At 32.1% G+C, this 17,138-nt stretch overlaps 1 protein-coding gene across 4 annotated transcripts; it reads right to left on the minus strand.

Moving 5' to 3' along the window:
• Positions 1 to 976: 976 nt before the first annotated feature.
• On the minus strand, positions 977 to 14,715 carry LOC134685112 (glycoprotein 3-alpha-L-fucosyltransferase A-like). Of its 4 annotated transcripts, XR_010101259.1 has the most exons (4): positions 13,925 to 14,715; positions 3,179 to 4,288; positions 1,628 to 2,562; positions 977 to 1,596 (listed from the first exon to the last, which is right to left on the minus strand). XR_010101259.1 is itself a non-coding variant. In XM_063544558.1 (3 exons), the coding sequence occupies exons 2-3, from the start codon at positions 4,246 to 4,248 to the stop codon at positions 2,193 to 2,195; spliced, it is 1,440 nt and encodes a 479-aa protein (XP_063400628.1). In that variant the 5' UTR covers positions 4,249 to 4,288; positions 13,925 to 14,715; the 3' UTR covers positions 977 to 2,192. The 4 variants fall into 4 exon arrangements, 3 of the variants coding, with proteins under 3 accessions (XP_063400628.1, XP_063400629.1, XP_063400630.1); XM_063544558.1 differs by having other exon boundaries at positions 977 to 2,562; XM_063544559.1 differs by lacking the exon at positions 13,925 to 14,715 and adding an exon at positions 13,538 to 13,684 and having other exon boundaries at positions 977 to 2,562.
• Between the last annotated feature and the right edge of the window lie 2,423 nt (positions 14,716 to 17,138).

The raw sequence follows: 17,138 nt of genomic DNA on the forward strand, positions 1-17,138 counted from the left end.
ATGTTTCTGTTATTTTCCTTTAGTGATATTTTGATATCCAAGATTTCAAAATTTCTTAATAAAAAAAAATATTTTAAGTGTGACACGGGAACATTTATTTTGACAGATATTCATCAAGGGGATACTGTTACCAGAAAATAGTTTACAATATCTATAACAGAGACATATAATACAATTTGTATTATATGTCTCTGTCTATAATAAAAAAAATCTCTTCTTTTTTTAAAGGTGTTTTTCAATTTTCCTGTATATTTTATCTTTCTTTAGAAATATATTTATACATTCCTTTTAGAACAAAAAATAAATGCTTTCATCCTAAGAGAAAAAAAACAATGTCCAATTATAATAGATAAATATTCTACCTTTATAATTTCATTCCTTGACCGAACAGGTGAAATCTAACTTGGGTTGTAATGTTACATCATAATATATTGTCAGGTAGACGTGCAAACCAAAAGCAACCAGGTGACATCTAACATCCTGTCAGTGTGTATACATGTATTACCAGAGTTTAAATTTTGTGATATACAAAAGTTTTCATAAATGTACAAATAAACATCTTCTCCTTCTCGTGTCAAATCAGAAGACGTATGTTTCATAATGAACTTAAGGAAAATATGAATATTATGAAAATTTCTTTCGAAAAATATTTTTTGTTTAAAAGGCATTCAAATATTTATATGTTTCTATAATTGATCATAATTATTTCAAAGAAATATTCTGATTCAAATTTTAATTTAAATGAATTTCGATTATTAAACATGATTTTATTGTTATTCATTTTTTAATTCAATATTTAAAGCCAAATCCAGGCAATGAATCGATATAAGTTTAAATTGTGTAAAAAAAAAGAAGAGTTATTGTATACATTCCAACAGAACGATTGATCTGGTTTTAACAATATTGGATTCCCGATAATATCTATCGACAGAGTTACCGGTCCTGAATATGACTGATATAGTTGGGTATGTACAGACAAGAAAAGGATCAAAAGATGTATTATTGTGAAACAATTCCCCACCTAAAAAAACATGGTTTAAAGACCTTAGCAAAGTATTAATTTGCATTAAGTGGCCATTGATAAATCACTTAAATGAATATCCTTAAGGTTATTTTATGGCTATGGATCTGAAAAACAAGAGTTTTTGGTAAGTTGTTGGCTACAAGTTAAGGTATATGTACTTCAGATACATTTTCACCTTTGAAAAACACCCAGATAATCTGTATGTCACTACTTTTAAAGTATTTTACAACACCAATGACATTGGGTTAAGATGTCATCTCATTTTTACTCAACTTTACTTGACTTCAAAAATAAATCTCAGTTGAGTTGCTTGAAATGGAAAATTATAACACAGAAAAACAAAATAAATAAACAAGTTCTTGTAAATATTCTTAAATCACTTAAAATATAGAAACAAAATAACATACTTCTTCTCATCAGAAAGTCATAACAAACAAACAAATAAACAAACAAGGAAAAAGTAATAATATAATGAAAATAAATTGAACTTTTGAAACTGGGATTTCTCATTGCAACATAAAATGAGTATTCTTATAAACAATCATTCCAAACTTGTTTTCTTGTTCAGAAACCTGTACAAACCAAATTCTCTTGTTCAGAAACCTGTACAAACCAAATTAAATGAGTACCTAGTAAATTACATGTACTAATGTGGTTTTGCATGTGGCACAAAATGGTATGTACAAATTTGTTTGCATACATTATTTTGTTTTTAACTTAAAACCAGCAGTAACACAAAGTCAAAATTATGAAGAAGTTATACAAAGAGGTGTCTTAATGTGTAGCTTAAATCAACAAAAATGTATGTATTTAAAAAAATGTTTTGAAAAAAATTAATTATCATTGATCTACATACTATATTGAACCCCTTTTTTTATAATAATAAATTTACCTGTTTAAATCAACTTCAGGCAAAGAAAAAATATTTGTTCAAGGTTACCTTATCTAGCATAATGTCTAAGCCACTCTTTAATACCAATCATACTAAGAACTTTGGATGAAAGTCACTAAACTTGGATTTCAAGATCTTTTCCCCTTACTTCAAATAGTTTTACAAAGTTACATGTAATGTAACCAGAGTCATATATAGGGTACTATATCTCTGCAGTCACCCTCAACAAATGTATATTTTTCAGATTATCCTATGTATAGGAAAGAAAAGGAGAACTTAAACATCTCCAAAATAATTATCTATTATTTCTTTTCTTTCTGGTTGATCTTTCCATTTGCTCTGTCCTATACAGACGCCATCACCTCGCCACCATCGGTTTATATCTCTATAGGACATTGGTTTATGACTGGGAGCGGCATGTAACATAGAACATATCCTACACCAATAGAAAGTGTTCACTGTACCCGCTGTACCTTTCCATTGAAAATATTCATTATATAAATCATCGTTTTTGTCCAGTTTATGAAGGTATGCAGCCAGATCTTTAGGTGAATCAAAATCTTCAATATGAATGAATGAATGTGGTGGCGCTGCTCGTTTGTAATCATTGGGATGTGCCCCCATTACTATTGGAACAACGTCATGTCTAAAAAATAAAAAAATAAAATGCAATATGGAATATATCTCATACAAAATAAATATTCTTTTTACTCTTTGTTTAGGTTGTTCTCTTTGACACATTCTTAATCACATTCTCTATTTTATTGTATAGTTAAGTATTATAACTCGTGAACAAATACCATCATAAAAATAAAATCGACAGGTTGTAACACAATAAGTTTTTATAAATGTATAGCTGCAATACATTTATGTTTGGAAATAAACCAAACTGGAAAAGATCTCCTTACTTAAAATATATATCATGTATTTGTCTTGTATAGTGATTACCAATGCCACATTTGGTGTGATATTTATACAAAAATCATGTTTCTTTGAAAAAACAATAACAATGCTAACAAACCTATAATTTTTTAGGGTGTGTAATACAAATTTTGTAAATTCCATTTTTTTGAGTGTATAATACTAATTATGTAATCCCATTTGTGTTTTGGGGTGTATATATTTTTTAATTATGTAAATCCCATTTATGTCTGAGGGTGTATAATACAAATCATGTGAATCCAATTTTTGTTTGGGGTGTACAATACTAATTGTGCGACTAACACCTGGGACTAGCAATTGTCTAAAGATAATATACTTACGATAAACCGTTGACAAAAAACTTTTCAGTGATGTAATCACGGCAGTTTGAGTTTTCAAATGACAAATAAAATTTATAATCTTTGTCTAACATATTGAAACAATGTTCTGAGTTATGGCGTGGACATTTATAGGGACCACATGCTCCATAAATATCGACCTGTATATATTTGCCTAGCTCATCTGCATACTGTCTGCGTCCATTGCGAGCTCCACAGTTTGAAACAAACCATGCCACTTTTTTTGTTTTTCCCACTGCATAGTTTTTATCTTGTTTTTTTGTTATCACATTTGGGTCGTGTGGAACCATTTTTTCATAAGGTGCAACTATTATAGAATCATGTCTATAACTTGCTGTCCAATTAAATACGTTATTAAAGCCTGAAAGACCTGGTGTATGATAAGGTGATTCTAACAAAAATAATATCCATATCTGATTATTTGGTCGTTTAGTCCATGGTTTGCTAGGAGAATGATGGAACATGACAGCATCTGCTGTTTCTGCTGACCGACGGTCATCTGTCACTGTACATTGTTGGACGGGACACTGTTGATCTTGAAATGTTTTCTGGCCTTTTTTTAAAGCCCAACCACCAAAACCATGATATAATAATATAGTCTTTAAAGGCACTTGTTCTTTTTTTTTCTCTGCTTCGATAATGTGCGGAGGTTTATATCGCATTTGAGCCACAATTCGATCATCGTCATAGTAATCGTTACTGAACCACACGCGACCTTCAACGCCATCATACGAGACTTTCTTTCCGAAAGGATTTTTTTCTTTGTCTTCAAGGACAAATGCTTCTTCTCTTTTTAATCCAAATTCAGACCCCAATTTAGATGCATTAGCGAATTTGCTTTTGGAATGGTTTTTGTTGCCAAGAATCACATGTTCGTGCACTATTTTCCCGGAATATTTTGGCTTAATTGGGATGTGCTTTGTCATACTTGGTCCCCATGGTGCTTCGTTACTTTCAAACATCCATGTATTATTACCATAAAAATTGATAACTACAAACAGAACCAAAGCTGCAACAACGTAAGTCACTAGTTTCCTTAAATGAAATCTCATTTTCCATAGGTGCTAAACTTCTCTCATAATTTCATATAATCTGAAAACATAAATGAAATATCTTTTAACATTAAGCAGTATGTTACCTTTTTGACGATCGATCTGACATATCAAAATTGCTCTCTACGATAAAACAAGTTAATTAATGCTTGAAGGACATATCTGCATTTTGTTAAGGCGGGAAAATGTTCTTTTACCAAGAAAGTTACAGATCAGGTTAAATTCCAGTAAGTTTTCAAACTGTACAATTATGGGCAACTTTCTGTGTCCATCATCCATTATCAGTAAGAAAACAACGACATAGTATCTCTCCTCTATTTGGGGATACTTATGTGAATGTGAAATCTTTGAACGACCTTGTTGATATGAGCCAGTTGATGAGTATCCGAAGTTTAGTGGTGGATGTTTATTTTAATATTCATTATACTTTTCGGACAACATTTTGTGTCTTTTTTTATCTTGTTTTTTCTCTCGAAAAAATCCGATACCTAAAAGCAGTTTCTGACATATTGTTGAAGCTTTATAGCAAGATAGAGGCACACAAATGTTAATTGTTAAACATGTTTATCTTTTCCAAAGAAAAGGTATAAATTGCTTCGCAGTGTAATAAAATAAACATCGGTCAACATTATAGCCAATTACATTGCCTGTGTAGGTAAAGGTGATATCTTTGGTTAGCTTGCTTGCTAGCTGAACTGTGAAGTCATTATTAGGTAAGGTATACTACCCTCCTTTCGAGGTGGTCAGATATATTGGCTGTCTGTCGGACTAGTCTACTCTCAAAGAAGGGTAGTTTACCTAACCTAATAATGACTTTGAAAACGGTTCCGCTAGCAAGAAGGCTAAACAAAGATACTACCTTTACCTACACACTCAATGCAATCGGCTGATATCAATATAATACACATCATACATATAAAATACTGTGAAAAACTAATCGTGTTGTACCTGTTGTTTTGTAATAACTTCATGAATTCGTATATCGAGTGAGACTAATGGCTTCGTATCATTTAGAAAATAAAATTGAAAAGATAAACTTTTTTACATGCGAAACATATGCTTTTTTTATACATGTGAAACATATGTTGAAAAAAAAAACTACACGTTGTTCTGCCCTGATTTTATACTAGAGTTAACAAGTGTTTCCGTTCAAAAGGGTCAGTCATCCGTCCTCTAAACTGTAACATATGTTGCAAAAATATAACTGAAAGTTTTCGGATTGTTTTCTTACTAAGTTACTGCATCACTGATAAATGATTAAGTGAAGTAATTTTGTTTCGTGATAACTGCTTATTTTGACAATTTTACTTATTTTGTGTGTTTCGTTTACACATAGTTGTCAATATAATGAAATTTGATGTGACTGTCATACAAATAAGAGGTTTGATGCAAAGTTCAATCCACAATTTTCTACATTCATGAGAAAGCCATTTTCAAAAATAGAGGTTCCCAACCAAGGATGAAGGGGAGGTTCCAACAATATGTCTCCATTCAAACGCATTGATCGTTAAAAAAAAGGTGGTTCATCCCACTGGTCAGCCACTAAACAAAATCATCTACCAGTAGACACTATTCATTTTGGCGGTATCATGTTCAAGGTTATGGTTGTCATTCTGAAATTGTGTTACATCTCACCCCTTATTTTATTAATTTTTCTTTTACATTGTATCCTAGATCAAATTTATTCGTTCAGTGTTTGTTCACTTGTATTTTAATGTCGTTTGATTGAGTTGATATAAATCAAAGTGCTGGATAGCACCTGTGGAAAGTTTGCAACGGTAGATTGTAATATTTCAAATAGATTGTGTGTAGATTGCATGGTTAACTTTTTTTCCTACTTAAAAAAGAAAAAAACTTGATCAAGAAATAATTGTAACAGGATGCTGCTACGAAGTCTCCCAAACAAAGCTCTCAAAATTAGTCATTCCCACGGTCTAGTAAAGTGATATTCATGATTTGGGGGTGTGGATCTAGACAGTTTACAAGTTCTCAAACAGGCAGGAGGTAGGGTAAGAGTGGCCCAAGGGGACTAGCCTTTTATTTCATCTGATTTGTTTTATTATTCCGTACAAGAATATAATATGTTGTTTCAGTGTGGGGATTTCAACCGATTTCAAGTTTTCGAAAAGGGGGTGGATCTTGACTGTTTACAAGTTCTCAAAACAGGATGGGGTGGGTTACACCGAGGGACTTCCTTATATTTCACTTTATTCGTTTTGTTGTCCAATACAAGAATATTTATGATTAAGGGTTGGGGATCTCAACCGTTTACAAGTTCTCAAACATGAGGGGTTGGGGATGACTCAGAGGTACTCCCCCTATATATTTCATTGGTTTTGTTTTGTTGCCCCATAAAAGAATATATATGGTTTAGGGGTGATCATCTCGACCGTATAAGTTTTCAAAAAGAAGTTGGTGGGGTCACCCCTGTGGACTTCTACTAGTATATTTCATTTTGATTTATTTTATTTTCTCATACAAAAATATATATGGTTTGTGGGTAGGGATCTCAACCGTTTACAAGTTCCCAAATAACAAGTGGGAGTGACCCCTAGGGACTCGCCTTCTTTTGAATTTGATTTGTTTTATTGTCCAGTACACGAATATATATGGTTAAGGGGTGAGGATCTTGACCGTTTACATGTTCTCAGACATGAGGGGTGGGGCTGACCCAGAGGGACACCCACTTTATTTCATTTGATTTGTTTTGTTGCCAAATACAAACATATATATGGTTTAGGGGTGGGGATCTCGACAGTTTCTAAGTTTTCGAAAAGAAAAGGGTGGGATGACTGACCCCTCTGGAGTTCCTCTATATTTCATTTGATTTATTTCATTGTCCCATACAATAATATAAATGGTATATGGGTGGAGATCTCAACTGTTAATAAGTTCTCAAAAAAAAACAGGGGGTGAGAGTGACCCCAGGGGACTCGCCTTTTATTTCATTTTATTTGTTTTATTGTAACGTATAAGAACATATAATGTTTAGGAGTGGGGATCTGACTGTTTTTAAGTATTCAAACATGAGGGGTTGGGTGGGGTGACACCATGGACTCAACCTAAATTTAATTTGATTTGTTTTATGGTCCTGTGATCATTACTGAAAACCATGTGTGTATGTCACTTACTGTTTTCTTCAAGTTTATAATTTATTATTGTTATTGAAAATTAAAAAAAAAATCCCTTAGAGTTCTTTTGGAAATTCCTCCCTTCTGTTGGCCCCTCAAAATACAACTAAATAGACCCCAAGAAGAAAAATAATAAGAACTGAGCAAAAACTTTGTTTAGGAGTCTTAATAGCAATTAGTATAATTACGATTTTTGTTATAGTCCGATTTCTAATGCCGAATATATAAAAGGCCGAGTTTATTATATTCCGAGTTTGTTGTGGGCCGAGATTAGATGAGATACCATGATACTTCCTATACTCTCGGGCTTTTACCTATTGAATAGAAATTTGTAAAAATCGTCACGTATTAAAACGACGAAAAATGTTCATTCATGAAATATTTTAAACACGCTATTAATTTTCTCTTCAACCGGAGGAAGGTAGGAAACCATTAAAACCGGGATTGTAGTACTCCCGTTTGGTGGCACACATATATGGATCTGACGCATGTCTGAAGAATACCGATAAAATCATACCACCGTAGAAACTGCTGTCTCGTGTGTGTATTGATTTTACTTTCCGCGTCGCGCAGATCCGCGAAGTAGTTTGTTCGTCTTTCAAATGAAGTTGAATTGTTTGATTTAACGATGAAATTTCAGTACATTTTTATTCAAGCTGTATGCTATTAAAATAGAAGGGCTCAAAATTTCAAAAGCATCTTTCTATTATTAGTTTTCAAACACCAGTACTACATTATCTTGAAGTAGGACACACTTCCTAAAGTAAGTTAGCCTGTCTCTTTTCCGTTTAGGTCGATGCCTTAAGAAAGTTTATTGCTATAGCAAGCTATAGCAAACTTTCCAAAAAGAAGATGTGGTATGAATGCCAATGAGCCAACTGTCCACAAGAGACTAAAATGACACAGACATGAACAATCATAGGTCACCGTACGGCCTTCAACAATGAACAAGCCCATACCGCATAGTCAGCTGTTAAAGGCCCCGATATGACAATGTAAAACAATTCAAACGAGAAAACTAACGGCCTTATATATAAAATAAAAAAATGAACGAAAAACAAATATGTAACACATAAACAAACGACAACCAATGAATTACAGGCTCCTGGCTTGGGATAGGCACATACTAGTACATGTATGTATGTTTCAATTACTATTTTACAGTGTGTATATCTATTTTGTGATGTTACACCATAGTGTCAGGTAAAGATGAAAGTTAAAATCCGCACCTGTCCCAAGTCAGGAACCTGATGTTCAATGGTTGCCGTTTGTTGATGAGGTTCATAAGTGATTCTCGTTTTGCTATATAGATTAGACCGTAAATGGGATTAGACTAGTAATTGTTGGGGCCCTTTATAGCTTGATGTTTGGTGAGAGGCATCGCTCCTTATTGTAAACCGTACTTTGACCTACAATGGTTTACTTTTACAAATTGGGACTTGGTTGGAGAGTTGTCTCATTGGCACTCATACCACATCTTATAACTATTTGAAGGGTGTTTCCTTTCACAAGGGTCAGTCTCCTGTCTCCCAAAGTATGCCCCTGGATTCCGTCAATCATTCATATCGCCATTTCTGAGTATCCGTTCTTTCTCACAAAAAAAGTAAAAGTGCATACTAGTATATTCGAATTAAAGTTAATAATTACTCAGTTAATTGATATCAACATGCAGCTTTCCAGTATTAATTTTAAATGTTTGAATAATTTCAACTAATCCTGATGTTTCCAATAAACACAAGGACGTTTTAAAGTTCAACATTATGTTTTAAAGTAATTATAATAAATTGTGAGATGATATCTGTGAACGGTACAACCTTGAATTAAGTGATGTACACAGCTTTAGGAAACGGATGTTTTATCTAATAATTAGTTACAGTTACTGGTTAAATTGGTCAAGCAGGAGAAGGTCACGATTAAAAATCATGGACCAATATTTTGCCTTTAGCGACACGTATAAAGATCAGTAGTTTTGTAAACATTTGTGCATGTTTTAAAATAATGTATGCCCAATAACTCCTATTTATTTCACACACATGGTCAAAATCAAAAACTAGTTCAAACGTACTACAATTCTAATATTCAACTGTTTAAATAAGATACTTAAAACATTGTCAACAATAATTCGATATGATTAAAATGTTATTCAGTGCTTCACATTGCAGTTTTGAAGAGCAAGGAAATGGCTTTTGAAACCTGGAGGGAGTAAGGAGAAGTGCTTTTTTTTTTAGCGGGTATTTGATTTTTTCAATATTTAATGTGATGGGGGTGGGGTGTTGTTTTTTGGTGTTTTTTTTTTTTTTACTGGCTCGTTTTATGTTTTAAGGGCCTTGAGTATTCTGTATTTTAACATGCAACACTTTTAGCTAATATGACGAATACTCTAAATCAGTATGATCTGATTATTCACTAGAAGAGTCTAAAACTTGATTCAGATGTCATATCAAAATCTATTGTCAAATTAACCGTATAATCGTTACATATTGTTTGGTGAGATCATTTACACTCTTAACTTTTTATGTTTTGAAGATTTATTTTCATTATTATCAAATTTATCATTATTACAAACTATTTAAAGTCCTTTTTAAAACTTTAAAAGCGGAAAACGTTGACAACCATGTTTGAGTCCGGTTTTATGTTTTGACGTTTATTCTGGTTCATCTTAAAACCAAATATGAAAATTATTTGACATTTCTGGTAATCGAATATTTCACAATGTGTTTTTATAGAGTAAAACTCTATTTTATAGGCAATTGTAGACGGTTCATTAAATCTCGCTACCGTTTCGTTTAAATTCTACTTCAAAAAGACAGCAAATTGACAGAGAAAGTAGCTATGACCCCGAGGGCCGATGCAGTCGGTGACTAAATGCATGAGGCTCATCTTGGAATATGACAATGGATTTATCCCATCTTTTTCATTGCCTTCTGTATGTTTTTTTAAGTATTCAAGATATCATATCGTGCTTGCTTGTGTCGAAACTACGTGGGCATTGGTCGTCAATTTCATTCAAAAACTTACATGTGTTGATGTTTTGGACGATACAGCTACAGAAGGCAAAATCATCACAAACAGAAGTGGGCGTTTATAAATATGAATAAAAATATCTGATAAAATAAAATAAAAAATCTTGTATTTGTTTCAGTTGCAATGCATGGTTATTATTTTCATAATTTCCGATGTTTGCTATAAAAGGTCATCAAAGTATTTATAAGAACCGCGGTTAAAGTTTAAAAATAAATCTGTTTTCTCATTTTAAGAATCATCATTAAGTACTGACTTGAATTACATGCATAACTTACATCTGAAATGTTTTATAGGACATCAGTAGTACAAAGAAGAGGGGCGAGTTCCGGTGAGGACATATCCCCTCTTTTTTATTAAAAAAAAATCGTCACAAAAATAATCAATCGTCTTTTTACGCTAGGTCAGAGTGCTTACTTTCATCATCATGGACCCTCCTATATTTTATTTCTCGTTCTCCCTAATAACCTTATATATTGGATCTTATAAAATGTTGTACCATATGGGACAGATAATTTATCAATTAACAACTTGTACACACGTAATTTTTTTGTTCATCAATATTTATCAAGCGTTTAATTGTGTGTGTGTGGTTTTTTTTTTAACAAATCGAACTATTAATATAAGGTAAAGAGAAGCGTTCATAAAGAAGTTACTCAAAATTTTCAACCAGATTAATCCCAAATCCGTTTTTTTTTTTTATTCACACAGGAAAAGAAAATATTCATTGACATTTTTGACAAATCTTTAACATTATTATTTAGAGTATGGTACTTATATTCCACATAGCTGATGATGTTTAAAATTTGATATCCTCGTCAGTTTCTTGCTGTGCAGTGTCCAGAATTTTGAACATTAAACTTAAAATGTTCAATGCATTAAATATTACAAATCAAATTATATCAAACTGGTAAACATGAATATTTATTTGGGGAGGTTAAATCCGACCCTCGACGTAGAGTTAGTTTGTTTGTGATGGACTGTGATGCCCTCTGTACTTAAAACGTATTTTTCAGTTTAATCCATATTTTTTTTTAAATACATGTTCGATAAAAAGGTTATTGACTAAAATTATATTGACAAATCAACAACACCTACAGTATGTATAATTGACACTAGTTTTTAAATTTAGATTGAAAACATATTTTACACGTGAAAAACTGGTTTCACAATGTTGAATACTTTTTCTCAGTAATATCGATGGTTTCTCTCAGTCTACTAAACTGTTGGCTATAGTAACTTATTTAGCTAACACTGATATCGAGGTTCAGCTAGCAAGCAAGCTTACAAAAGATACTCCCTTTACCGTACACTATCAAGTATAATGTGGTGTAAGTAAAATAAAAAGTGAATTTGGAAAGTACATTGTATTGTGCATTTGCAATCCGTGTTAGAGTTTATCATGAAAGACATGTTATTTATTCATAAGTAATCGATAGAAATTACTGTAAAGATGTATAGGTCTAATATAATGTGGAATGGTGCCAGTCAGATTGGAAACTGGTCGTCATAAAATACATCGGAATAGATTTCTCGGCCTACTCTAAATAGTACTACATTTATTCTACCTTAAACTGTTTATACACATGTTCACATATTCTTTGGAGAATTATATTTATTTATTTTGACCTTTTGTTAGAAAACGGTGATTTATATGTTTCTATGAACTTTGTACACAGATTATAATACAATAATGTATTTTGTTCTTGAAATGTGTACCAGAACTGAGATATATTGTGTTGTATGTCTAATGTTGTATAACATGTCTCTGAACGAAACGAGTTACATTTAAATTCATCTTGAATTAAATGCTAGATGTGTTTTCAACTTTAGAAAATCGAAGCGTGTTTACATTGCACACATATATTTTGCTGATATATTTATATTGCTGTTTATTTCCTCGTATTCAAAGTTGTGAGGTTTCGTGATGGCATTAAACATATTTACTGGTTTGTCCACGTGTGGGTTTTAAAGTTTGAAAATCGAAGCTATGGGCGCGGATCCAGCCATTTTAAAAGGGGGTTAAAATCCCTAAACACCATGAAATATTCACATAATTACTTTCTAATTAATAAAAATCACAAAAAAGGGGCACAACCCATGACCCCCCCCCTTTTTTTAATCAGGCAATGAGTGTGTGAATAAATATATACTTTGCTGTTATAAATTAAATTTGCTGTTTATTTCTTTATTAGTTATGAGGTCCTACGAACATTAAATAGATTCACTATTTAATTTGTCCACGTGTAGGTATCAATGTGTTTATTTATACGTATATATTACTTAGATATATTATGCTCTAAAATATTCTGTTAATTTCCTTATACGTTATTAGGTATAATGAGTATGAATTCAGAAAAATAAAAGATTTACTATTTTTTCCTTGCAAGATTAGTTTTTTACTTCTCTTACATGTATGTTAATTGTTGTACATTTTTCATATGTGAACTATATATTGGTTAGACTATATATTGGTTAATGTAATTTACAAGATCCTGTTACAATGTTGAATAATTAATGAATATGATAGGTTAATTTATAGTAGATAAATCCGACCGATAATTACAGAACTGTCCACGAGTTCTCACATGCCATATCTAACGTGTCCCGGTAGGTGATATATAAGTGCAACAACGGTTTATTTAATCAAAATAAAGAGTGATTTTTATCAATTCATTAATAAATACCTCTCATTGGAATTATAGAATCACTTTAAGTGTCAAAATCGATGTTATATAATTATATACACGTACTTACACGTTTTATAGTTCGTTTGGATTCAGATTAGACCTTATTTTTTTATCACGTTTCACTTAATACAAGAACAAGTTGCATCTGGGCTAAAATATTTTTAGTATAATAAACAGGTTGCATGAAACAGGTTGAATAACTTCCTTTTTATAACATATTACGCAAAATAACATTTACCAGCTAATCAATTACTCTTAAAATTTACATATATTCGTTTCCTAAATTTAATTATGAACATATATTTATGTAAGTTATAAGTTCTTGAATGATTCGATAAACTCGGGGATAATGTAAATTAGTAATATTGGACGCAACATTTGAACTTATAATGTTATTTAAGTGTGTAAAATAATGGTGTCATTTCGTCAAATTAGACACAGACTAACCTGCCACTTAAAAATGAATACCATGTCCGATACAGTGCATCTAATACACAGCAATACAGGAGACTAAAAAATCGCCTCAAACAGGATGTTATATTTTGTTTTGTTTTATATATATCTTAATCTTCTTTAAGTACATTTGCCTATATTTTCAATACCTGTATTGTCACGATCTTGAATTAGCTAGGTAATAAATACATAACCTGTTAAATACAATAGTAAACATTGCGGGTATTGATTTCTGTTTAGAACTATAATCTTTCATGGGTTCTCATTTTTTTTTAAATTACTAAATTCAAATAATGTTCCTTCTTTTGATTCACGAAAACGCATCCAATATGAGATTAAAAACACAACATTAAGAACTGTAACCTTGTCAATTTGACTTACCTGCTTATTCTACATGGACATGATATATTCCATGGTTTGTTCCGGGTGGATAATGGCGATTATAGTTGCACAAATTGAACCCCAAAACGACATTGTAGATCGTTTTCAATCACACAAATCTGCAGTCATCCATGACTGTTTATAAAATTTAAAATTCCTTCTCCTGGGTATTTGATATACACTAAAACGTTATTTCAATACAGGTAAATTTGTGAACAGGTAAAGCTAAATATAAACTAGATCATGTGATAGCCATAATTCCATTCTATAAAATCCATCAATAAAACATTATTTCATATTTAAATACAAACTTATTGTCCTATCCAAACATGCTCCGTGATACACTTGTTCGTCACATTCAAGAGATTACCCGGATCGATCGCACGTCGCGATAGACTTTATTGCTTAGATTTTTACAATACATGAGAGAAACAATTTTCTTCTGATTAATTATTAATCCCTCAGTAATCAGGACACAACAAGGTATTAAAATATTAGCGAAACAGTCATGTCAACATGCAATGTGAAGCAATGTATTACATCAGTCAGGTGCAAATCATCTTCTTTAGTTGTTAGATACGACTTAGTCTGGACCCTGGGGTTTGTTCCTGTAGGGGAATGTATTGACTATGTAGAAACAGACTTTCCTTTGATATAACTGTTCATTTATTAAACTACAGTCTCGTTGACCTACCGGCTTGTTTGTTAATTAGTAGTTATGTCAAGATTAAAAACGATTAGGTGTAGATATATAATGTGAGTGATTTTTCACGTTTGTACATGGTCTTCTTTGTTCTTTACCTTGTTAATACTGGATGACGTCTGAAATGCAAGAAAATAACATAGTTACGGTAACTTGTAGTATTTCAGACAAAATATGCGATGCAGAAAATCCAATGGGGCTATAATTACATTAAAGAAGTAACATAAACAGCAATAACCCTCCATTCTCAGATAAAGATAGTTCAATTGTACACACTGAAACACTGCACAAAACATAACGGCAAAAGGGACCATTTTTCGTTCTCTATTGTGAAGTTTCCTTTTTTGGACAGTGATGTTCTTTCTGGTACCGTCTTACGGTGTTGTATATGCAAACTCGCCCGATATGCCAGTCTCTGTAGTGACGTTTTGGATTTCCATGAACGTAATCTATGTTTTACTAGTAAATCATTTCGTAACAACAAATTAATCATAACCCTTAATTCTGTCGATAACTATAATTTTGCATAGCACAATGTAGATATAGGAAGATGTGATGTGAGTGCCAATGAGACAACTAACTCTCCTTCCAAATAACAATTAATGAAAGAAAACCATTATAGGTCAATGTGCGGCCTTCAACACGGAGCCTTGGCTCACACCGAACAAAAAGCTATAAAGGGCCCCAAAATTAATAGTGTAAAACCATTCAAAAGGGAAAACCAACGGTCTTATCTATATAAAAAACGAGAAACGAGAAACACGTATAAATTACATAAACAAACGATGACATCTACTGTACATAAGATCAATGTGATGTTTTTTTCTCTCTCTGTCTTACATGAGTCTTTACACTTAATCCATTGGAAGTTAGATGTTTACTGATTGTTATTGTAGTCTTGGATAAATGATTTTTTAAATTATTATTTGCTTTGAACTTGCTTCCAGTAACTGCAAGTACTATCGGATGTGAACTTTGTACCTTTTATGTTTTTTTTTGTGTCAAAGGCTCTTAGGGACTCGAGGACGCAGCTATCGTTGACTTGAAACAGGAACACAAAGAACATGGCTATGGTTAACTTGGAACAGGAACATTAACAACGCTGCTAGGGTCAACTTATGTCTGCTTGTTTTGTTTTGAGAGGTTAACCTAGCTGTTAAACCAGGTTTGATGCACCAGTCAATACCTGTACGAAGTCAGGAATATAACAGTTGTTAACAATTCGTTTGATGTATTTGAGCTTTTGATTTTGCCATTTGATTTTGAACTCTCCGTTTTGAATTTCCATGGGAGTTCGGTATTTTTCTTATTTTAATTTTTGGGACAGGAACATAAAAAACGTAGCTAGGATTTTTTTTTTAATTGGAGAGTACAACAATATACAGTGAACTTGCATTATAAGAAAATACATATTTAATTTGTATTCTCTTAGAGAAAAAAATCGATTTTCCCTGTTTCTAAAGTTCGTACAAATAAATTTTACATTTTCCAACAATGCACAAATATTATTTTATCTCTAGAAATTGATTTCCTAGTATATATATATAGAAGTTTCCGAATTCCAACGTTTGTAATTGATTACTGTTCTTGTGGTGCTGATGTTAAAAAGTGCAGAATGATAGTCTGTTTTCGGTAATATCAATATTCGTTACAGCGTCCGTCGTCGTCATCTATTGTTATCACATTCTATACAAAGCAATTATGGTATGTTGTGTATGATAAAACGGACATAACATTGTATCGATGGTAAGTGATAAAAGGTCCTGGGCATAATAAGTATCATACTGAATTACCCATTTGTCACGATGATTTAGCCAATCAAACGGAAATCACCAAGTCGAACCTTATCGGTTGACAATTTAGTACCCAAGGCGTACTTTATATATCAATCACAAGTAACATGTTTTCTTTGTTTATCATTCAACCGCAAACAAAGTCTACGCCTCTACGATTGGTCATAATCAATCAATCAATCAATCAATAAATCAATCAATCAATCAGGAGTTAAAATAAACTTGAATTCTAATTTCCTCAGGTTTATTTTGTCCAAAATGCACCCATTCAAGGCGTGTGAATGTGAGTTTCTGTATTTTAAAACTTTACCTAAAATGGATAAGCTTTATAGATCAACATTAGTTTCAATCCCGTATCACCTAAACATAAGCCGCACTAGATAACACAATACCTCGTTGATTTATTACAACAGGTTCAAAGATTTCAGAAAGAATAACTTACATATTTCAATTTTCTCAATTCTTTCTTATAAAATATATAATGATTAATGATATAGTTTGACATTGGTTTCAAAGTAACCATCTATTTCCTTCTAAAATGGAACTAAAACAGCGTTTTACCATTTCCCTATGATTGAGATCGCTGAAAGCATCATACAACTTATCTGTCCCATCAAGTAAAAGCTTTTCAAACTTCCAAGATGATGTATTTCCAAAATTCCGATTTATACATCATAATAATTTTCTTCCAAATAAGATCATAATTTTGATTTAAAAA

This window comes from Mytilus trossulus, chromosome 9, assembly GCF_036588685.1.
Source record: "Mytilus trossulus isolate FHL-02 chromosome 9, PNRI_Mtr1.1.1.hap1, whole genome shotgun sequence".
NCBI classification, from domain to species: Eukaryota; Metazoa; Mollusca; class Bivalvia; order Mytilida; family Mytilidae; genus Mytilus; species Mytilus trossulus.